Below are 15283 nucleotides of genomic sequence, written 5' to 3' on the forward strand. Positions count from 1 at the left end.
TACAAGGAATACAGATTTTAACCAACACTAAGATCTACCTTGACACCAAGTTTGCTGTCCTTCAATGCAGTATCAGAACTATCTTCTTCCACAGATTGCAGTAGAGGCTCTGTGCTACTTGAAGGTTGCATTGCATGTCTTCTGCGATAAAAAGTAGCCCATCCAAAGAAACAGGAGGCCATCAAAACGTATACAACTACCATCGATATTTCAATGCATCTGACCTGCAATTATAAATTGATAAAATCGAATAAAAAATCACAACAACTCATCTATGTTCTGAAGACACAATGTTTCAATATCCTAACTTCAACCTTTAGAGGACCAATTCTAATCAAGCAAGTCTCCTTTTCATGGGGTGGCGGAGGTTTAGTGTTTGAGCAAGCAGGTGACAAAGGGCAATCACCACAGGAGCAACCAAGTGATGTATCACCGCAAGAATAAATAGATACATTCATCGGCATCATTGCGGATGAATCTGGAGGGCTTGGCTTGAAATTAATGGCATACGGTGAACCGGGGAAGTCAGGTAAAGCTTTCTGACCAATGAATGTGAACCACTCTGAAAAGGCAAACTACAGATGAAACACAACATGTCCAAACAAGGAAATTGAGTTTGGCGAGCTTGGAAATAGATTGCAGGTCACCTCTGAAATTCTGAGCACCACCGCCAACAAAGTTTATCGCACGTGTATTCATAGTCCCAAACTTCACCTCTTTACATGAGTCATATAGCCCTTTTCCAAATGCATCAGTTACAAAATAGTCTATAGCATCCACTGTCAGATTTCCTTTCACCTTAAACAACAATCATAAATATTAGAAATGCAAGTCTAGCAAAAATATTAAATTGTCTAAGGACTTCATGCCAAGTTGAATTGGAGAAGCCAACCTCAGCAACCGAAGTGACATTGATGAACAACCGCCACGAGACGATGATGATATTGAAATGATCTCGTGATATATTTAAGACTGTGTGCCGTTTTATTGTTTTGCGTAAAGTAGGCGTGCCGTTTGTTAGTTAAAACTTTTCTAAATGAAGTCCGGCTGTAAAAGGTTTCTCTCTCTCTTTCAATTTTCAAGCCTAAAATCTACTCTGAATCGAGTTTAGAAGAGTAAAGTTGAAGGCTTAGATAGCTAACCAATATGTACAGTTTGATGAATGGAGGAGATGCATTGCTCTCGATTTATTGATGATAATCTGAAAACTATCTCCACAAAGTTTCGGTAATTTTTCATCTTCAATCAATCAAAGCAGATATTTTGAATCGACTTTTAATTTCTTCAACCATTGAAGATGAAAGGCATCTTTTTGTCTCTCATGCTTGGATGCGTCGGCGATATGCAAGACAAAGTATCCGATTAACCCATCATCCGCATATCTACCCACTTCTTGTTTTCCTCGATTCTGCGAAAACCGCTTTGGCACTGGTTGTTCTTTCGCTTATCGTCATCAGGTATTCTGCCTTCTCTTTCTCCAATCGCCTCTGGTTCGGGTAACTATCTTTGGCGTCTTATTGTAATAACTCTGTGTTAGGGTTCTTTGAAAAATTCGTCAATTTTCGGTCAGGTTCGGCTGAGCTCGGCTCGAAAGGCTATTCCTTTTGTGGATAGATGAACTAAACTTAAGCTGGGTTCATTTCAAATTTATCAGTTCCAACTCGTTTCAGTAAATTGATTGATGAACGACAGACTCTTGGGGGTTGGGGATATTGCTTCTGCTACACGGTGTTTATCAAAGTATGTTGCTCGTCAGTTTCAGCTAATTTTCTTCTGCAATGCTTTGTCGCCGGTAGATTTTGGCGTGTAGATCCTAATCTGTGATGGGATATTGTTTGGCTGATAATCTTGATTGCAAAGTTGAAGAGTTGGCATAGGCGATGGACACATCAAAGTATTACCATCTCCTTTCCCAATTGACTTACTCACCTCCGATATGGGCAAGTTTGATCGCTGGTGTTTTCCTACTTCTCACCCTCTCCCTTTCCTTATATCTAATGTTGGAGCACCTTTCCACTTACAAGAATCCTGAGGTTTGTCTCAAGAGCTCAACGCCTGTGTCTCCTTTCTGGATTTTCTATATTGCTTTTTGAATGGTTCTCTGGGGTTCTCTTTCTGTCATCTCTCTGCAGGAGCAAAAGTTTCTGATCGGAGTCATCCTTATGGTTCCTTGCTATTCCGTAGAGTCCGTGAGTACCTTATCTCGTCTTTTATTTTCCGTTGACCATTTATAAAGATAAAACCGGCCAACGTTTAGTAGAACGTTTACTTGTATTCTACTCCTCAAGGAATTATCATGCTTACCAAGATATTTTCTTAATTTTTTCACCTGGATATATCCTATTGTGCACTGTGCTTATGGTCCTAACTGGGTTTGCTTTGAACAGTTTGCTTCACTGGTGAATCCATCCTTTAGCGTTGATTGCGGGATACTACGAGATTGTTATGAATCTTTTGCCATGTACTGTTTCGAAAGATACCTTGTCGCCTGTTTAGGTATGGTCCTCAGTGCTTGTGACATCCATTAGCTTAAAATTTTCTTTTTCTTTTTCCCTAAGGAACAGACGACCTGCTTTTCTGCTTTGGTTCCATGCTGAGCTAAAGAAGTACTGAGTTTTGTATGACACTAGTTTAGAGCTAATAAATGTTTATTGCATTTTTTAACAACCTAATTATCTTGTCATGCTCATCTTCAATTTCTTTCCTTAGGTGGAGAAGAAAGGACCATTGAATTTATGGAGAGACAAGGGCGTATGAGCTTCAAGACACCTCTTTTAGATCACAATGATGATAAAGGAACAATAAAGCATCCTTTTCCTATGAATTACATCTTAAAACCATGGAGACTTGGTCGATGGTTATACCAGGTCGTCAAGTTTGGTATTGTTCAATATGTATGTTTGGCCTCACCTTACAATTACATGCTTTTTCGTATCATCCTATTTCTTGTTTTACACTTCTGTCTTTGAGGTGGAGCATAAACTGTATCTCTCCTTTGGCAGATGTTAATAAAGTCTTTGACCGCTCTCATGGCTGTGATTCTTGAAGCATTTGGTGTATACTGTGAAGGAGAGTTTAAATGGGGTTGCGGGTAAGTCGACTGCCTTGACAAGCAGTTTTAAAACTTTGAAAAAGATGACAATAAAACCCTTTTATTTTGGTTAAGCCAGTTATGGTTTTATCCACAATGACTACCTTAAAGAAAAGTCATCTTGTTGTACGCACATTTTATGTAGGTACCCGTATATGGCAGTTGTTCTAAATTTTAGTCAGTCATGGGCATTGTACTGTCTAGTTCAGTTCTATGCTGCAACAAAAGACGAGCTTGCGCACATAAAGCCACTGGCCAAGTTTTTAACGTTCAAGTCAATTGTGTTTCTGACTTGGTGGCAAGGTGTTGCCATTGCTCTTCTTTATTCCATGGGTTTGTTCAAAAGTCCCATAGCACAAAGCTTGCAGTTGAAATCTAGTGTGCAAGACTTCATCATTTGCATAGAGGTAGATGTCTTCTGTTACCAACATTTCTGCAATCCAAACTAATCATTACTGGCCCTCTGGTTGCTTGTACGGGCCTAGGCTGAATTGCTCTTTTTCTATTTTCTGCCACAAACAGTTTTACAGAAGTCATCTATGCTTTCTTTTTCTTCCATGAAGAAATAATTAAATTTTAGCAGTTTTGTTCATCCAGCACAGATGGGTATTGCTTCTGTTGTTCACCTGTATGTGTTTCCTGCTAAACCATACAAGCTTATGGGAGACCGCTTCACTGGAGCAGTTGCGGTTCTTGGAGATTATGCATCTGTGGACTGTCCTCTTGATCCAGATGAAGTTAGGGACAGTGAGAGACCAACCAAGCAAGGCCTCCCACAACCAGATTTTGATGTGAGAAGTGGCATGACCATCAAAGAAAGCATGAGAGATATTTTTGTTGGTGGCGGTGAATACGTGAGTCTTTCAACTCTTTTATAAGTTTATCAAGAATTATTCTGGGAGTTGATTACAAAGGTGACTCTATGCTTTAGATTGTGAAAGATGTGAAATTCACTGTAACTCAAGCCGTGGAACCAGTGGAAAAGAGCATCACGAAATTCAATGAAAAACTGCACAAGATCTCTCAGAACATAAAGAAGCAGGATAAAGACAAGAGAAGAGTCAAGGACGATAGTTGTGTCACATCATCTGGTCGGAGAGTGATCCGTGGGATTGATGATCCACTTCTAAATGGGAGCTTTAGTGACAGCGGAGTAACAAAATCCAAAAAGCACCGGCGGAAATCAGGACACACAAGCGCTGAGAGTGGGGGAGAGAGCAGCAGCGATCAGGCTTATGGTGCATTTGAGATCAGAGGCCGCAGATGGATCACCAAAGATTAGAAAAGGTACCATTCCAGGAGTTATGTATTGCTTTGAAATTTCTTTTTATTAAAGGCATAACAATGGGATAAAACCGAACCTTGCCAAGAGTCCTCACTCCATATGTTTTTTTTTTTCTCACAGGCCTGAGGCTGTTGCACATGTTTGTGAAAGGTATGACTGATATTCCTTCTGCTCACCCTAAAAGTCTGATGAATATTAAACACTGTACAGATTTGAAGATTCTTTGTTCTGTAGCATGATTTCTTATTACAAAAAAATATGATCAGCCATGGTCGGGTTTCGCCTTGTAATCATCAAATATAATAGCCATTTCTAGTTAATCACCAGCAACACAACGGCCTGCTGAAGAAAATGGCTTCAGCGTATGGAACGAGAGAGAGTTTCATGAGAAACATGACTTCTATCTATTTGAGCTTTTGACTGCACCAAGTGGATATCACGCATCCATTTCCGACAAGTAACAACATATTCGTCTTTCAGTTTCCACTTTCAAGTCAAGTTCATAGATTCTGTATATACACATACGATATGGTAACCTTTTTACATTTCCACGTGATTTTTACCCCTGTTTGGATGAAATCAAGATTTGTCCTATACATATCAAAATATGGATTGAAATTCGCTCACTGACTTGCACAGTTCTCCTGCTTTGTTCCATTCCCATGAACTGCAGGAGCACCTCTGATAACTGATCGTTGCCGGCCGTCAAACCACAAAAAAAAAAAACTCTTATTTCCATAATATTCATGATTAGTGATTATGTTGGGGGCATCACACCAGAGGCAGAGGACATCAGTGAGCAAGTTGCTGCAACAAAACAAAAGTCGCCAAAAGTCAAGGCAGCCATAAGATCCTCCAAACATTCAACACCTGAACTGAAAGCACAGAAAGCCCCATTCTTAAGTCTTAACATCATACATTCTAATGGTGACCGTACCTTGGCTGTATGAAGGTCCGCATGCATGAACCACCACGGCCCGTTCCTCCACATCAATCTTCACAACAAAATAAAAGGGAGTCAAGTAAGCCAGGAAGTTATTGACTTTGACTACTAACAAATAGGACTCCTATGCCATCTTCATTCACAATTTCTACGAGTGCCGTGATTTGCATTTCCTTTTCTTTTGACCCTACGTTCGTGGCATTTTAATCTGCAAATCATATCAATCCTGTGGCTTCCCCATGCAAGTATGTTCCCAAAAAAGCACCTCATTCAATAAGTAAGAAGTATACTCCACACCTATTGCCTTATTGAGACTAAATCCAGGTGGGTCCCAGCCAGGCTAAAAGTTAGTCGGGTCCATCATGCGCATGATACAATAGCTTAAAGTGTCAGACAAGGTTCATCATGCGCATACCAATACCATAAAATGTCAGACAAAAGTTCAAGAAAACACATTCTTAATGATTTTAAAGAATGCATTCATGTGCCTCTAACCGATTCTTATGTACACTGGCCATAGCATAGGGTAGTACCTGGCAAATCCAGCCATCATACGTAAGCCCATAAATAAACTCAAGCCAAACCAAACTCCGTGAAGACCAAATGTCGAAGGAGCATACAGCAAAAACGCAGAAGATATTGCCCCAATCACCATCTGTGGAATCCAATGTACACAGACATGAGGAAACGTGAGTCTTTCTTTTCTATCATACAACAAAATCTGACACGGGACTGCCTCACCATAGAGCAAGCGGCATAGGGAAAGTCAGACATCCCATAGTGCAGACCGTCAAAGATAAACGCTAGAGCCGTGATGGGTTGAGTAGCAGTGACAAACTGTTGCATATTTTTCAGAAAGTATATCATAGGAGTAAACGAGCTACTAACAATTGCACATAAAAGCAAGAATAGAGTCTAGATGCTACAAATCACAGCCTTTTAGACTCACCAATACACCAGTTCTGACAATCCTTAGAACTTCAGGGTCTTTGGAAAACAAACCAGCTAAAGAACGGAAAGACAGCCCCAAAATGATAGCCAGTGAAATACCAGTGATCAGTCCTATCTGTAGAAAGTAAATCATAGAAGAAATAGATGAAAGGATCAAGAAGACAACAGAAGAAGGAAACTCAGTGGCAAATATTCCCACCAGGGCCGCCACTAGTAGCCAATATTCTACGGATGGGGTGACTTCTTGTATTAATTGATGGAGATAATACCCATATGATCACATAAGTAGTTATCCACCACCCATAAGTCCTTACACTACATTCTTGCAGACCATGCACCGTCTAACAAATTAATATACCCATAAAATTTGTGTCACTCAATATTTCCTGCATAATTAATAATATACCACCTCCTTATCCTTCCATCTGGCACGCTTGTCTTCTAGACTCACCAACTTCCTCTCGACAATATTTGAGCTTTGCGTATTTTAGTGCAAAAAACGAAAACAAACTGTCAAAAGGGCAAGAGGCCCTTACCTTCAGAACGAAATCAGCAACCTCCTTTACACTTTTGAAGTCTCTTTTAGATGCAGAACTTGCAATTAAGGCCTAAGAAATGAAGAAGAATCAGATTATAAGCCACACCTATTTGTATTACTTCAGACCAGACCAAAAACACGAATAAATAAAGATCTAGAGAATGCAAACTGCAAAGAAATCCATCACGTGAGAGGGTTTCATCCCACTACCTGCCCAGATGCAGCTAGAGCATCAGTAAGCAAAGACACGGCCAACCATACTTGCATGCATATCTGATGTGCCGCCATAGCGACAGTGCCTTGACGAGCAGCCATAGATGTGGCAAAAGTCATGGTCATGAGTACAGATAGAGTCCTTCCAAGAACAAAACCACCTGAAAATCACACAAGCATGGGGAATGCATATTAATAATTTAAATACAAAGTTCAGAGAATCTTCTAGTATACAGAGTGTGCAGATAACATTTATGAGTTAAAGAAGTGATAAGTGTCGCCTTTAAAATGTATGATGCAAGATTCAATTCATGTTTATAATAAACCCTAATGCGCTTCTCAACGCAGAACAAGTTGATTAGATCTGAGTTCTAGAAGTGAAAAACTGCAGCCACAAATCACATAATCCATGAGAAAGTTCGTTCTTAATATGATCCCGAGAGGTGCTTCTGAATTGTACCGAGTGTGCGGATTAAATCTGTAACTCTAAAAGTGAAACTGTTGCCTAAATGGATGATGATCACATAACAATTAGAAAAACATTTTAATAGGGCCCTCAAAGGTATTTCTGATGCACGGTCTGTACAAACTAAACCAATAAGTTCTAGAAATGAGAAACGTTTCCCATAATACCTGACTTAATGTAGTCTCCGAACTTCAATGAGCCCATTTTAGGGGGAAGCAATATAACTCTCTTGTTTAGAGACCACATCATTAGAACAGCAACAGTGTACCTAAGGAACAGAGGAAAGAGGTTTTCAACTGCTCTGAACAGATAAAGCATATGAAGAAAGCCAGACAAGAAGAAAAATCTATAAACGCCCACTGAGAAATGACAGTTGAGATCGCTGCTCCAGCTATGCCCATCTGGAACTGGTAAATAAACAAAGGGAACAGAAATACAGCCAGGAAATTGCCGACACCTGCATTACAGACTCAATAGTTATCAAATAAATAATGAATCAATCAAAACTGAGAATTATTAAAATGATTGGACATTCCCAATGGACTATGTAAAAAAGTCTAAGCAAGTACTTGCCAAGACAGTAAACGGGAGTTTTTGTATCTTTGAATCCGCGGAAAACGCCTTGAAGAGCCAAAGAAATTACAAAAGCAGGAGCACCAAGTGCCCTGAGCATAAGAAACTGGCGTGCAGGTACAAACATCTCAGACGTCTGGTCACAAAGAGACAACCATCCAAAAATGTGTGTTACCAACATAGATTGGATGAAATCCAGGGCACAAACTTCACATATCATAGACAACAAGCAATCTAAAAGTTGAACTTACAGACTGTACACCCATTAACCTTAAAAAAGGTCCAGATGCCAAAGATAAAGCCAGAGCCTCGAACATGCCAATTCCAACGGCTAACAGCAAAGCCGTCGACACTGAAGATAATTGCTTCCTTTCAACTAAACAAATAAGGTCTGTCACTATGACTATGTTCTGGAAAGCCATTTGAAATATACATTATGCTGAGAAAAGCCAGCCAAATGGAGAAAGAATTAACTGAGCTTTTACCTGGTCCTGATGCCAAATTTTCAATGGCAGCCTTTGAAATATCCTTGGCGACAAAGGAAGTGGCGACACTGAGGAGAGGAATGTTGAAGAGCTTCGATATGATATTGAAGATTGACATGGAAACACCAGCAGAGCCCAACTCCACAGATCCTGCAGCGATGAATCGACGGACAGTATGAGCCCATGAACACAAAAAAACCAGCAGAAAAATGTAAGAAACTATGAATCTAACTTTCAAAGTGCTAAAAACAATACCAAGTCTTCCAATGTATGCCGTCTCCATGAGCTGTGCCAAAGGATCAATAGCCTGTCCAGCAATGGCAGGAAGTGAAAGCATAACAACCTCTCGCTTTACATCCGCAGGTCGTGATTCACTGTCTTGTACTCCCTTCACCCCTCTGCCAAGGAAACAAGGCAATGCATTATATATGTAACAGAGGACTGAAGCAAAACAACAAAATAACAGGAACCGTAACACTCAATGGCCTTACGGGAGTTTCTCCGCTGAACTACAAGTCTCATTATCTTCATCAGATTTAGCATATGGAGATTCAACACCTCGATCCGGATTAAACTGACTATTAACCCAGAAAAGATTGGAACTCTTCTGATGAGTCACCAGACCAAAAAACGAATCTCTATGTTGAACAGATAAACGACTGCCTGCGGCAGCACCTGCTCGGCGTGGTTGAAAAATCCCATCAAAGGTTGGGACTTGATGTCTCTGAGATAAAGGACGAAAACCCTGCAGCCTTTTCACGTGGACCAATCTACTATCCCTATAACTCAATCCTAGAGAAGCTTGATTTGCACCTAGCTGAGTGGCCTCCATTGTCGGAGATCTGGAAATGCAACTTCAAAGCTCGGTTCAGAGTCTCCCCAGTGATACAAACTATCAACGGAGGAAAGGCGACACAATCCAAATTTCATTGAATAAAAAAACATAATTCCACGAAAACAAACTTAACCAGAAAAACATACCCTCAGTTAATTCTGCCACATGAACTTCAAACTTAATTTAAAAAATCGAATATCTAAAAATGGAAAGAGTAAAACTTGTAACCGATGGTAGAAGATGAAGTCCAGAGCTAATCCAAAGGGCAGTAGGGTTTAGGGTTTAGAGTAGCGGTGTGGGCGTGGCGAAGAACCAGAAGAAATGTCCATTTTTTTATGTTCAATTAATTACCATTATTGTTTCGTAGCCCATTTGAGGCTTCAAAACTAAAGGCCCATTTAGCCTTATTTACTAAAAGGGCCCATCAGAAAGCCCGTTTTACATCCTTTTTTTTTTTAATATCATATATGCGGTTTCATAAAGTCAAAATTTGGTAGTCAATGGGAATGGCAAAAACAAAAAGGTCACGGCGTCGACTGGAAATAATATCTGCTACTTTGAAATTTTCTCATTGATTTGATAAAGACGTCCATCAGAAGAACGTCACTTATTAAAAAAAAAAAAATCGGAAATGATTTCGGTCTAAATCACTGTGTTCACGTTATCTAATAGAAAATGGTAGCCGCCTCTCGTTTTTTTTAATTCGATTTGCCACGTCATGACTTTAGAAATTATTGATAAATTTGTGAGGCATATTCCTATTCAGAGTGAATCAATCGGGCCGATCCGACCGAATTCATACTCGGTCAGAAAGTTTCGGATTCGGATTTGGACTGATCCAATTTTTTTTGGATTTATGTATTTAAGCTCGAAATCCAATTCTATATATTTCAGACTCGAGTCAGGTCGTATAATTCCCTTTGTAAATCTTATTTTTATCTTTTTTTTTTAAATATCGGACTTTCGTACCGGCTTGATTCGAATCCGAAACTCGGTTCGAATTTGATCCGAAAATCCGATTTTTTCGGGTCGGAAAACTTAGACCCAAAACCCGTTAATTATCGGTTAGACCGGATCGCATTTCGGTACCAGGTGTCTCCATGCGTATACATATATTGATAAATTAAAAAAATCCCAACAAAGTGAAGCTGATTATTCAAATATGGTTGGTTGGTACGACGATAACATATACGCAACAACAATCAAAACTTGCAACAGGGGAAAAAGAAATCAAATAACCAGCATGCCAAGTTAGTGAAAATAGGAGTCGAGTGTTTTTGTGTATAAAAACGCCACCTGACCCGGGTCTCAGTTAAGGAAAAAACACACAAGAAGATGAAGATGGGAGGGATAACAATAACGATGATGTGGATCGCAGCAGCGGTGGTGCTGGTAGGGGACCAAGTGCCCTGAGCATAAGAAACTGGCGTGCAGGTACAAACATCTCAGACGTCTGGTCACAAAGAGACAACCATCCAAAAATGTGTGTTACCAACATAGATTGGATGAAATCCAGGGCACAAACTTCACATATCATAGACAACAAGCAATCTAAAAGTTGAACTTACAGACTGTACACCCATTAACCTTAAAAAAGGTCCAGATGCCAAAGATAAAGCCAGAGCCTCGAACATGCCAATTCCAACGGCTAACAGCAAAGCCGTCGACACTGAAGATAATTGCTTCCTTTCAACTAAACAAATAAGGTCTGTCACTATGACTATGTTCTGGAAAGCCATTTGAAATATACATTATGCTGAGAAAAGCCAGCCAAATGGAGAAAGAATTAACTGAGCTTTTACCTGGTCCTGATGCCAAATTTTCAATGGCAGCCTTTGAAATATCCTTGGCGACAAAGGAAGTGGCGACACTGAGGAGAGGAATGTTGAAGAGCTTCGATATGATATTGAAGATTGACATGGAAACACCAGCAGAGCCCAACTCCACAGATCCTGCAGCGATGAATCTGTGCTGCAGCCAGTACGGGTGGTGCGGTGACACCGAGCCCTACTGTGGGCAGGGCTGCCAGAGCCAGTGCGGTCCATCGGGCGGCATCTCCGGCGTGATTTCGAGATCTCAGTTCGAAGACATGCTCAAGCACAGGAACGACGGCGCCTGTCCGGCCAGGGGTTTCTACTCTTACGACGCATTTCTTACAGCCGCGAGCTCCTTCCCTGCCTTCGGCACCACCGGAGACACCCCCACTCGCAAGAAAGAGATCGCCGCCTTCTTCGGCCAGACCTCCCACGAAACTACCGGTATTCTCTCCTCTTCTTTGATCAAATATGGGTTGACCTGTATAGGAACACATTGTACAATGGTTTTTAAATAAAGAAGAGAAACAGGGGGGTGGGCAACAGCACCCGATGGTCCATACGCATGGGGATACTGCTTCAAGCAAGAACAGAACCCTGCCTCTGATTACTGCTCCAACAGTGCCACGTGGCCTTGTGCTCCCGGCAAACGCTACTACGGCCGCGGTCCCATGCAGCTCACCTGGTTCCCCCTTACCTGCTTGCTTATTCCCATATATATATATATATATACACGCACATAAAGTGTTGGCAAGTAACGTACAATAACATATACGCATAGGAACTACAACTACGGACAGTGCGGGAGGGACATAGGGGTGGACTTGCTGAACAACCCTGACCTCGTGGCCAACGATGCCGTGATCGCCTTCAAGGCCGCCATCTGGTTCTGGATGACCCCTCAGTCCCCTAAACCGTCGTGCCACGCAGTCATCGTGGGACAGTGGACACCGTCAGGAGCTGACCAGGCGGCGGGAAGAGTGCCGGGCTACGGAGTGATCACCAACATCATCAACGGTGGACTCGAATGCGGCCACGGACAGGACAACAGGGTTGCTGACCGGATAGGCTTCTACCAGAGATACTGCAGCATACTCGGGGCTTCTCCTGGTCCTAATCTTGACTGCTACAACCAGAGGCCTTTCAACTCTGCTCTCCTGCTGGACGCTCTCCTCTGACTCGCAAGAGGCCGAAATAAAAATGTATTACAAAAGTCTCACTAAATAAAAATACTCTATGGTTCTCGTTGACGGTCCAAACGCAGTAAGCACTTTTGTTGGACAATTTACAGCAATTGGGACAATTTTGGGCCACTGAGTGTGAGCTCTTTATTGGGCCTTTTCAGACGACAGTATTTAGAGGGCAAAAATATCACGACGGTGGTCAGCCTGTTTATAGAAAGACAATAACTCACGAAATGAGCCCATTACATGGCCTTATTAATGGATGGGCCTTCACGTCACGACCTTTCCATGGTCTTTTATAACATAACCGAAAACAAGGCTACGGCAGAGGAAATTTTACATGAAAACAATTTAATCTCCCTATTATTTTCTGGTACAAGAAAGAAAAAAAGAGATTCCGGTCTTAGAACATAGTATAGTATACGTGTAGTAAAGGAGCAAAAGAATTAAGAAGACGTGCGTAATATGCACAAGAGATTAAAGCTTCAGTTCCAAATTTGATCGTCGCAGGGATCACAACCTTCCTGAGCAATGTCGGAGATCTGAACGCCGGCGTCGTAGACCTTGCCGTTTTCCCACTCCGCGGGAAGAACTCTCTGCGACCAAACCCATTTCCCGTCGTAACCTGACGTGACCACAAACCGGAATTGCAATGCTCCACTTGGTACTCTGTCCGTATCCCACACTGCTCCATGGTTCCTGCTCATGAAACCCCAGTTTGACGATCCAACCTGACCAATACGCACGCACACGCACGAGATTGTTAGAATTTCTTACAGATTGCTATATATCCGATGGATGGCTGTATGACTCACCGTGGCAATATCCATGGCGACTACTTCGGTTTGGCCTCCTTGGTACAACAACTTGATGGCCAAGTAGTGTGGCTTCTGGCTCGATTCTTCTACTCTCACCGCCAAGTTTTTGTCTTTGTACACACATGGTACCCTGTTTGACCCACAATTGCAAAACAAACAAGACATTAGACTTTTGCCGCATTAATGAGCCGGGCAATTTGTCTAAGACCAAGAAACAAAGGAGATCCCTTGACTTTTTTTTTTTTTTTTTGAAAAGGCAGAAGGAATTGGTGACAGAAAGCGAGGGTACCTTTTGTATTCAACGTCGAGGAGGCCTTGTCGGAGGAGGTCACGGTCGAAGCCATGGTTAGCCATAGCCCGGAAGGCTCTGCTGCTCAGCACGAAATCGGTTTGGTTGCTCTTATTGACGTCTGTCACTATCACTGTAGTTCCCTTGCTGTTGCACAGCTTCGTGTCCTTGCATCTTATCTGCCCATTCTCAGATACCAATCGATGTCAATCTGGGTCTGTGTTGTGTAATACAAACAAAGGACGACGGTTGTCAGCTAATTACCTGGAAACAAGCACCGCAGCGAGCACCATCCTTGTAAATCGAAGGAACGGCCGCCGCCAGGTGTCCGCCGTAAAACCCCATAGCCATTGAGCCATACCCGCAAGCTCCGGCTGCACCCATCCACGCCACACCCGACGAATTAAAAATCGAATTGGGAGAAAGAGAGGAAATGGGGGAATGGATGTGGGTTATTACCGGACAGAGCAGAGGCGGAGGAGAAATAAGCAGCCTTTGATTGGTGAAGACAGCGATCGCAGGCGTCAACCGCCGGCGACGACAATAGGAACAAACCCAGCAACATAAACACACCCACCATTTCTCTCTTTCCCCAGGAATCCACGATTAATTACGGCTTGCGATGAAAATGAGGTACGAAGCTCTCCTCTCTCTTTGTTTCTCTATATATAGGGTCATCGACCGGGGTGGAGTCCAGGTCAGCCTTTCCACGCGCACACAGCCACAAGCGAGTATTATATACACACAAAAGCCCGTATGGATTGTATGGTATGGATGGTGTGATACATATAATTATTTTCATTCAATTAAATGATTAGATATGATTCTTTTGAGATGATGTGGAATAAGATACGGTACCATTCTATTGGTAACAAAGGGTTAAAAACATTTGCTGTTGTTAACTTCCAAAAAAAAATTACAATTGATTTAGGCTTTGAATGGTAGTGGCTTTTATTTTGGGTTTTTGGCTTTAGTTTTTGGTTTTTAGTTTTTAGTTTTTGGATTTTATAAGTTTGTAAATCTAAAAAATTGTAGTTGATTTTTTCCATAAAGTAGATTTCTGAATTTTTAGGAAAACCAAAATTTAAAAAACTTGATTGTTGGTTTTTTCAGTTTTTAAAATTCAAAAACTCCGAAAATCACCTCCCATTCAACACCTAGTTACAATTTCAGGCGTAACACTGCCACATAAGGGTATTATTCAATCAATGGTGCAGCCTTTGGTCAAGCTTGATAGCAGCGTATATGGTTTTTGGAATGTAGTCAGTTACAATTCGCAGCGGAGACGATCGGATGATACTAAAAAAAAACAAAAAGAAAAGAGAGTGGGAAAGGGAGAAAACAGAGGGTAATTACGACACCGACCCTCACGTTCACAGCTGTTAGCCTCTCCTCTCGTCATGCTGACTAGGCTTCTGACTCCTTTCGCCCCTCTTTTATTTAAAAAAAAATCCAAAAAAAATCTCATTTTTAACAAAATAAAATCTGAATTTTATTGTTTTTATCAAATAAAACATTAATTTCATTTTTAAATTAAAAATAAATTCAAACTTCATAATTTTGATCATTTTTAATATTTGTGACAGATAGATGATGATGTGTTAAATATGGTCAAAATATTGATTTGTCACGTACTATCATCTTTCAGATTTAAAAATGATAAAGATTATAAAATTAAAATTAATTTTTATTAAAAATAAAATTAAGATTTTATTTAATAAAAAAACAAATTTAAGTTTTATTTTATCAGAATTGAGAAGTTTATTTTTCTCAATTTTTATCACTAATATTTTTAATT

At 40.9% G+C, this 15283-nt stretch overlaps 6 protein-coding genes across 20 annotated transcripts; 2 read left to right on the plus strand and 4 right to left on the minus strand.

The window, feature by feature from the left end:
• Positions 1–17: 17 nt before the first annotated feature.
• Positions 18–916, minus strand: LOC104824944 (Niemann-Pick type C-related protein 1-like). Its single transcript, XM_010557145.1, has 4 exons — positions 893–916; positions 648–798; positions 315–562; positions 18–224 (listed from the first exon to the last, which is right to left on the minus strand). Exons 2-4 carry the CDS (start codon positions 697–699, stop codon positions 18–20), a joined length of 507 nt encoding a protein of 168 aa, XP_010555447.1. The 5' UTR covers positions 700–798; positions 893–916.
• Positions 917–1054: 138 nt separating this feature from the next.
• On the plus strand, positions 1055–4925 carry LOC104824739 (protein LAZ1). 14 transcript variants are annotated; one of them, XM_010556888.1, is made up of 11 exons: positions 1058–1457; positions 1671–1740; positions 1861–2033; positions 2133–2189; positions 2388–2496; positions 2710–2894; positions 3003–3091; positions 3237–3498; positions 3694–3945; positions 4023–4378; positions 4497–4925. In XM_010556888.1, the coding sequence occupies exons 3-10, from the start codon at positions 1881–1883 to the stop codon at positions 4371–4373; spliced, it is 1458 nt and encodes a 485-aa protein (XP_010555190.1). In that variant the 5' UTR covers positions 1058–1457; positions 1671–1740; positions 1861–1880; the 3' UTR covers positions 4374–4378; positions 4497–4925. The 14 variants fall into 14 exon arrangements, 13 of the variants coding, with proteins under 13 accessions (XP_010555193.1, XP_010555190.1, XP_010555191.1 ...); XM_010556889.1 differs by having other exon boundaries at positions 1693–1740; XM_010556882.1 differs by having other exon boundaries at positions 1058–1740.
• Positions 4857–9681, minus strand: LOC104824738 (protein DETOXIFICATION 45, chloroplastic). Of its 2 annotated transcripts, none has more exons than XM_010556875.1 (15): positions 9527–9681; positions 9037–9387; positions 8801–8943; positions 8546–8695; positions 8312–8436; positions 8061–8196; positions 7848–7944; positions 7655–7755; positions 7019–7182; positions 6807–6878; positions 6269–6385; positions 6061–6156; positions 5853–5974; positions 5314–5371; positions 4857–5183 (listed from the first exon to the last, which is right to left on the minus strand). In XM_010556875.1, exons 2-15 carry the CDS (start codon positions 9375–9377, stop codon positions 5169–5171), a joined length of 1737 nt encoding a protein of 578 aa, XP_010555177.1. In that variant the 5' UTR covers positions 9378–9387; positions 9527–9681; the 3' UTR covers positions 4857–5168. The 2 variants fall into 2 exon arrangements, with proteins under 2 accessions (XP_010555177.1, XP_010555178.1); XM_010556876.1 differs by having other exon boundaries at positions 9037–9437.
• A 1011-nt stretch (positions 9682–10692) lies between these two features.
• Positions 10693–11327, minus strand: LOC109117134 (protein DETOXIFICATION 45, chloroplastic-like). The gene is made up of 3 exons (XM_019203869.1): positions 11183–11327; positions 10949–11073; positions 10693–10833 (listed from the first exon to the last, which is right to left on the minus strand). Exons 1-3 carry the CDS (start codon positions 11298–11300, stop codon positions 10693–10695), a joined length of 384 nt encoding a protein of 127 aa, XP_019059414.1. The 5' UTR covers positions 11301–11327.
• Positions 11328–11340: 13 nt separating this feature from the next.
• LOC104824946 (endochitinase CH25) lies at positions 11341–12444 on the plus strand. Its single transcript, XM_010557146.2, has 3 exons — positions 11341–11638; positions 11726–11879; positions 11976–12444. Exons 1-3 carry the CDS (start codon positions 11341–11343, stop codon positions 12370–12372), a joined length of 849 nt encoding a protein of 282 aa, XP_010555448.2. The 3' UTR covers positions 12373–12444.
• Positions 12445–12630: 186 nt separating this feature from the next.
• LOC104824741 (expansin-like A2) lies at positions 12631–14154 on the minus strand. Its single transcript, XM_010556893.2, has 5 exons — positions 13945–14154; positions 13750–13859; positions 13486–13664; positions 13194–13326; positions 12631–13109 (listed from the first exon to the last, which is right to left on the minus strand). The coding sequence occupies exons 1-5, from the start codon at positions 14063–14065 to the stop codon at positions 12864–12866; spliced, it is 789 nt and encodes a 262-aa protein (XP_010555195.1). The 5' UTR covers positions 14066–14154; the 3' UTR covers positions 12631–12863.
• Between the last annotated feature and the right edge of the window lie 1129 nt (positions 14155–15283).

The sequence above is a fragment of the Tarenaya hassleriana genome, unplaced genomic scaffold (genome assembly GCF_000463585.1).
Source record: "Tarenaya hassleriana unplaced genomic scaffold, ASM46358v1 Cleome41, whole genome shotgun sequence".
Lineage (NCBI taxonomy): Eukaryota > Viridiplantae > Streptophyta > Magnoliopsida > Brassicales > Cleomaceae > Tarenaya > Tarenaya hassleriana.

What these genes read in the sequence shown, in the direction of transcription:
- LOC104824738 (XM_010556875.1), bottom strand. Translation starts at nt 9,377, where the DNA reads ATGGAGGCCACTCAGCTAGGTGCAAATCAAGCTTCTCTAGGATTGAGT. An exon ending in GGTTAATGGGTGTACAGTCT is followed by an intron (nt 8,197 to 8,311) that starts GTAAGTTCAACT and finishes CTTTGTGACCAG; the next exon opens with ACGTCTGAGATGTTTGTACC. An exon ending in AACTCCCGTTTACTGTCTTG is followed by an intron (nt 7,945 to 8,060) that starts GCAAGTACTTGC and finishes TCTGTAATGCAG; the next exon opens with GTGTCGGCAATTTCCTGGCT.
- LOC104824741 (XM_010556893.2), bottom strand. Translation starts at nt 14,065, where the DNA reads ATGGTGGGTGTGTTTATGTTGCTGGGTTTGTTCCTATTGTCGTCGCCG. An exon ending in GCTGCGGTGCTTGTTTCCAG is followed by an intron (nt 13,665 to 13,749) that starts GTAATTAGCTGA and finishes GAGAATGGGCAG; the next exon opens with ATAAGATGCAAGGACACGAA. An exon ending in CTCGACGTTGAATACAAAAG is followed by an intron (nt 13,327 to 13,485) that starts GTACCCTCGCTT and finishes TGGGTCAAACAG; the next exon opens with GGTACCATGTGTGTACAAAG.
- LOC109117134 (XM_019203869.1), bottom strand. Translation starts at nt 11,300, where the DNA reads ATGTCAATCTTCAATATCATATCGAAGCTCTTCAACATTCCTCTCCTC. An exon ending in AAATTTGGCATCAGGACCAG is followed by an intron (nt 11,074 to 11,182) that starts GTAAAAGCTCAG and finishes TTATTTGTTTAG; the next exon opens with TTGAAAGGAAGCAATTATCT. An exon ending in GGTTAATGGGTGTACAGTCT is followed by an intron (nt 10,834 to 10,948) that starts GTAAGTTCAACT and finishes CTTTGTGACCAG; the next exon opens with ACGTCTGAGATGTTTGTACC.
- LOC104824946 (XM_010557146.2), top strand. Translation starts at nt 11,341, where the DNA reads ATGAATCTGTGCTGCAGCCAGTACGGGTGGTGCGGTGACACCGAGCCC. An exon ending in GACCTCCCACGAAACTACCG is followed by an intron (nt 11,639 to 11,725) that starts GTATTCTCTCCT and finishes GAAGAGAAACAG; the next exon opens with GGGGGTGGGCAACAGCACCC. An exon ending in GGTCCCATGCAGCTCACCTG is followed by an intron (nt 11,880 to 11,975) that starts GTTCCCCCTTAC and finishes ATATACGCATAG; the next exon opens with GAACTACAACTACGGACAGT.
- LOC104824739 (XM_010556882.1), top strand. Translation starts at nt 1,881, where the DNA reads ATGGACACATCAAAGTATTACCATCTCCTTTCCCAATTGACTTACTCA. An exon ending in ATACCTTGTCGCCTGTTTAG is followed by an intron (nt 2,497 to 2,709) that starts GTATGGTCCTCA and finishes TTCTTTCCTTAG; the next exon opens with GTGGAGAAGAAAGGACCATT. An exon ending in GAGTTTAAATGGGGTTGCGG is followed by an intron (nt 3,092 to 3,236) that starts GTAAGTCGACTG and finishes CATTTTATGTAG; the next exon opens with GTACCCGTATATGGCAGTTG.
- LOC104824944 (XM_010557145.1), bottom strand. Translation starts at nt 699, where the DNA reads ATGAATACACGTGCGATAAACTTTGTTGGCGGTGGTGCTCAGAATTTC. An exon ending in TGGTGCTCAGAATTTCAGAG is followed by an intron (nt 563 to 647) that starts GTGACCTGCAAT and finishes TTGCCTTTTCAG; the next exon opens with AGTGGTTCACATTCATTGGT. An exon ending in TTAGAATTGGTCCTCTAAAG is followed by an intron (nt 225 to 314) that starts GTTGAAGTTAGG and finishes TTATAATTGCAG; the next exon opens with GTCAGATGCATTGAAATATC.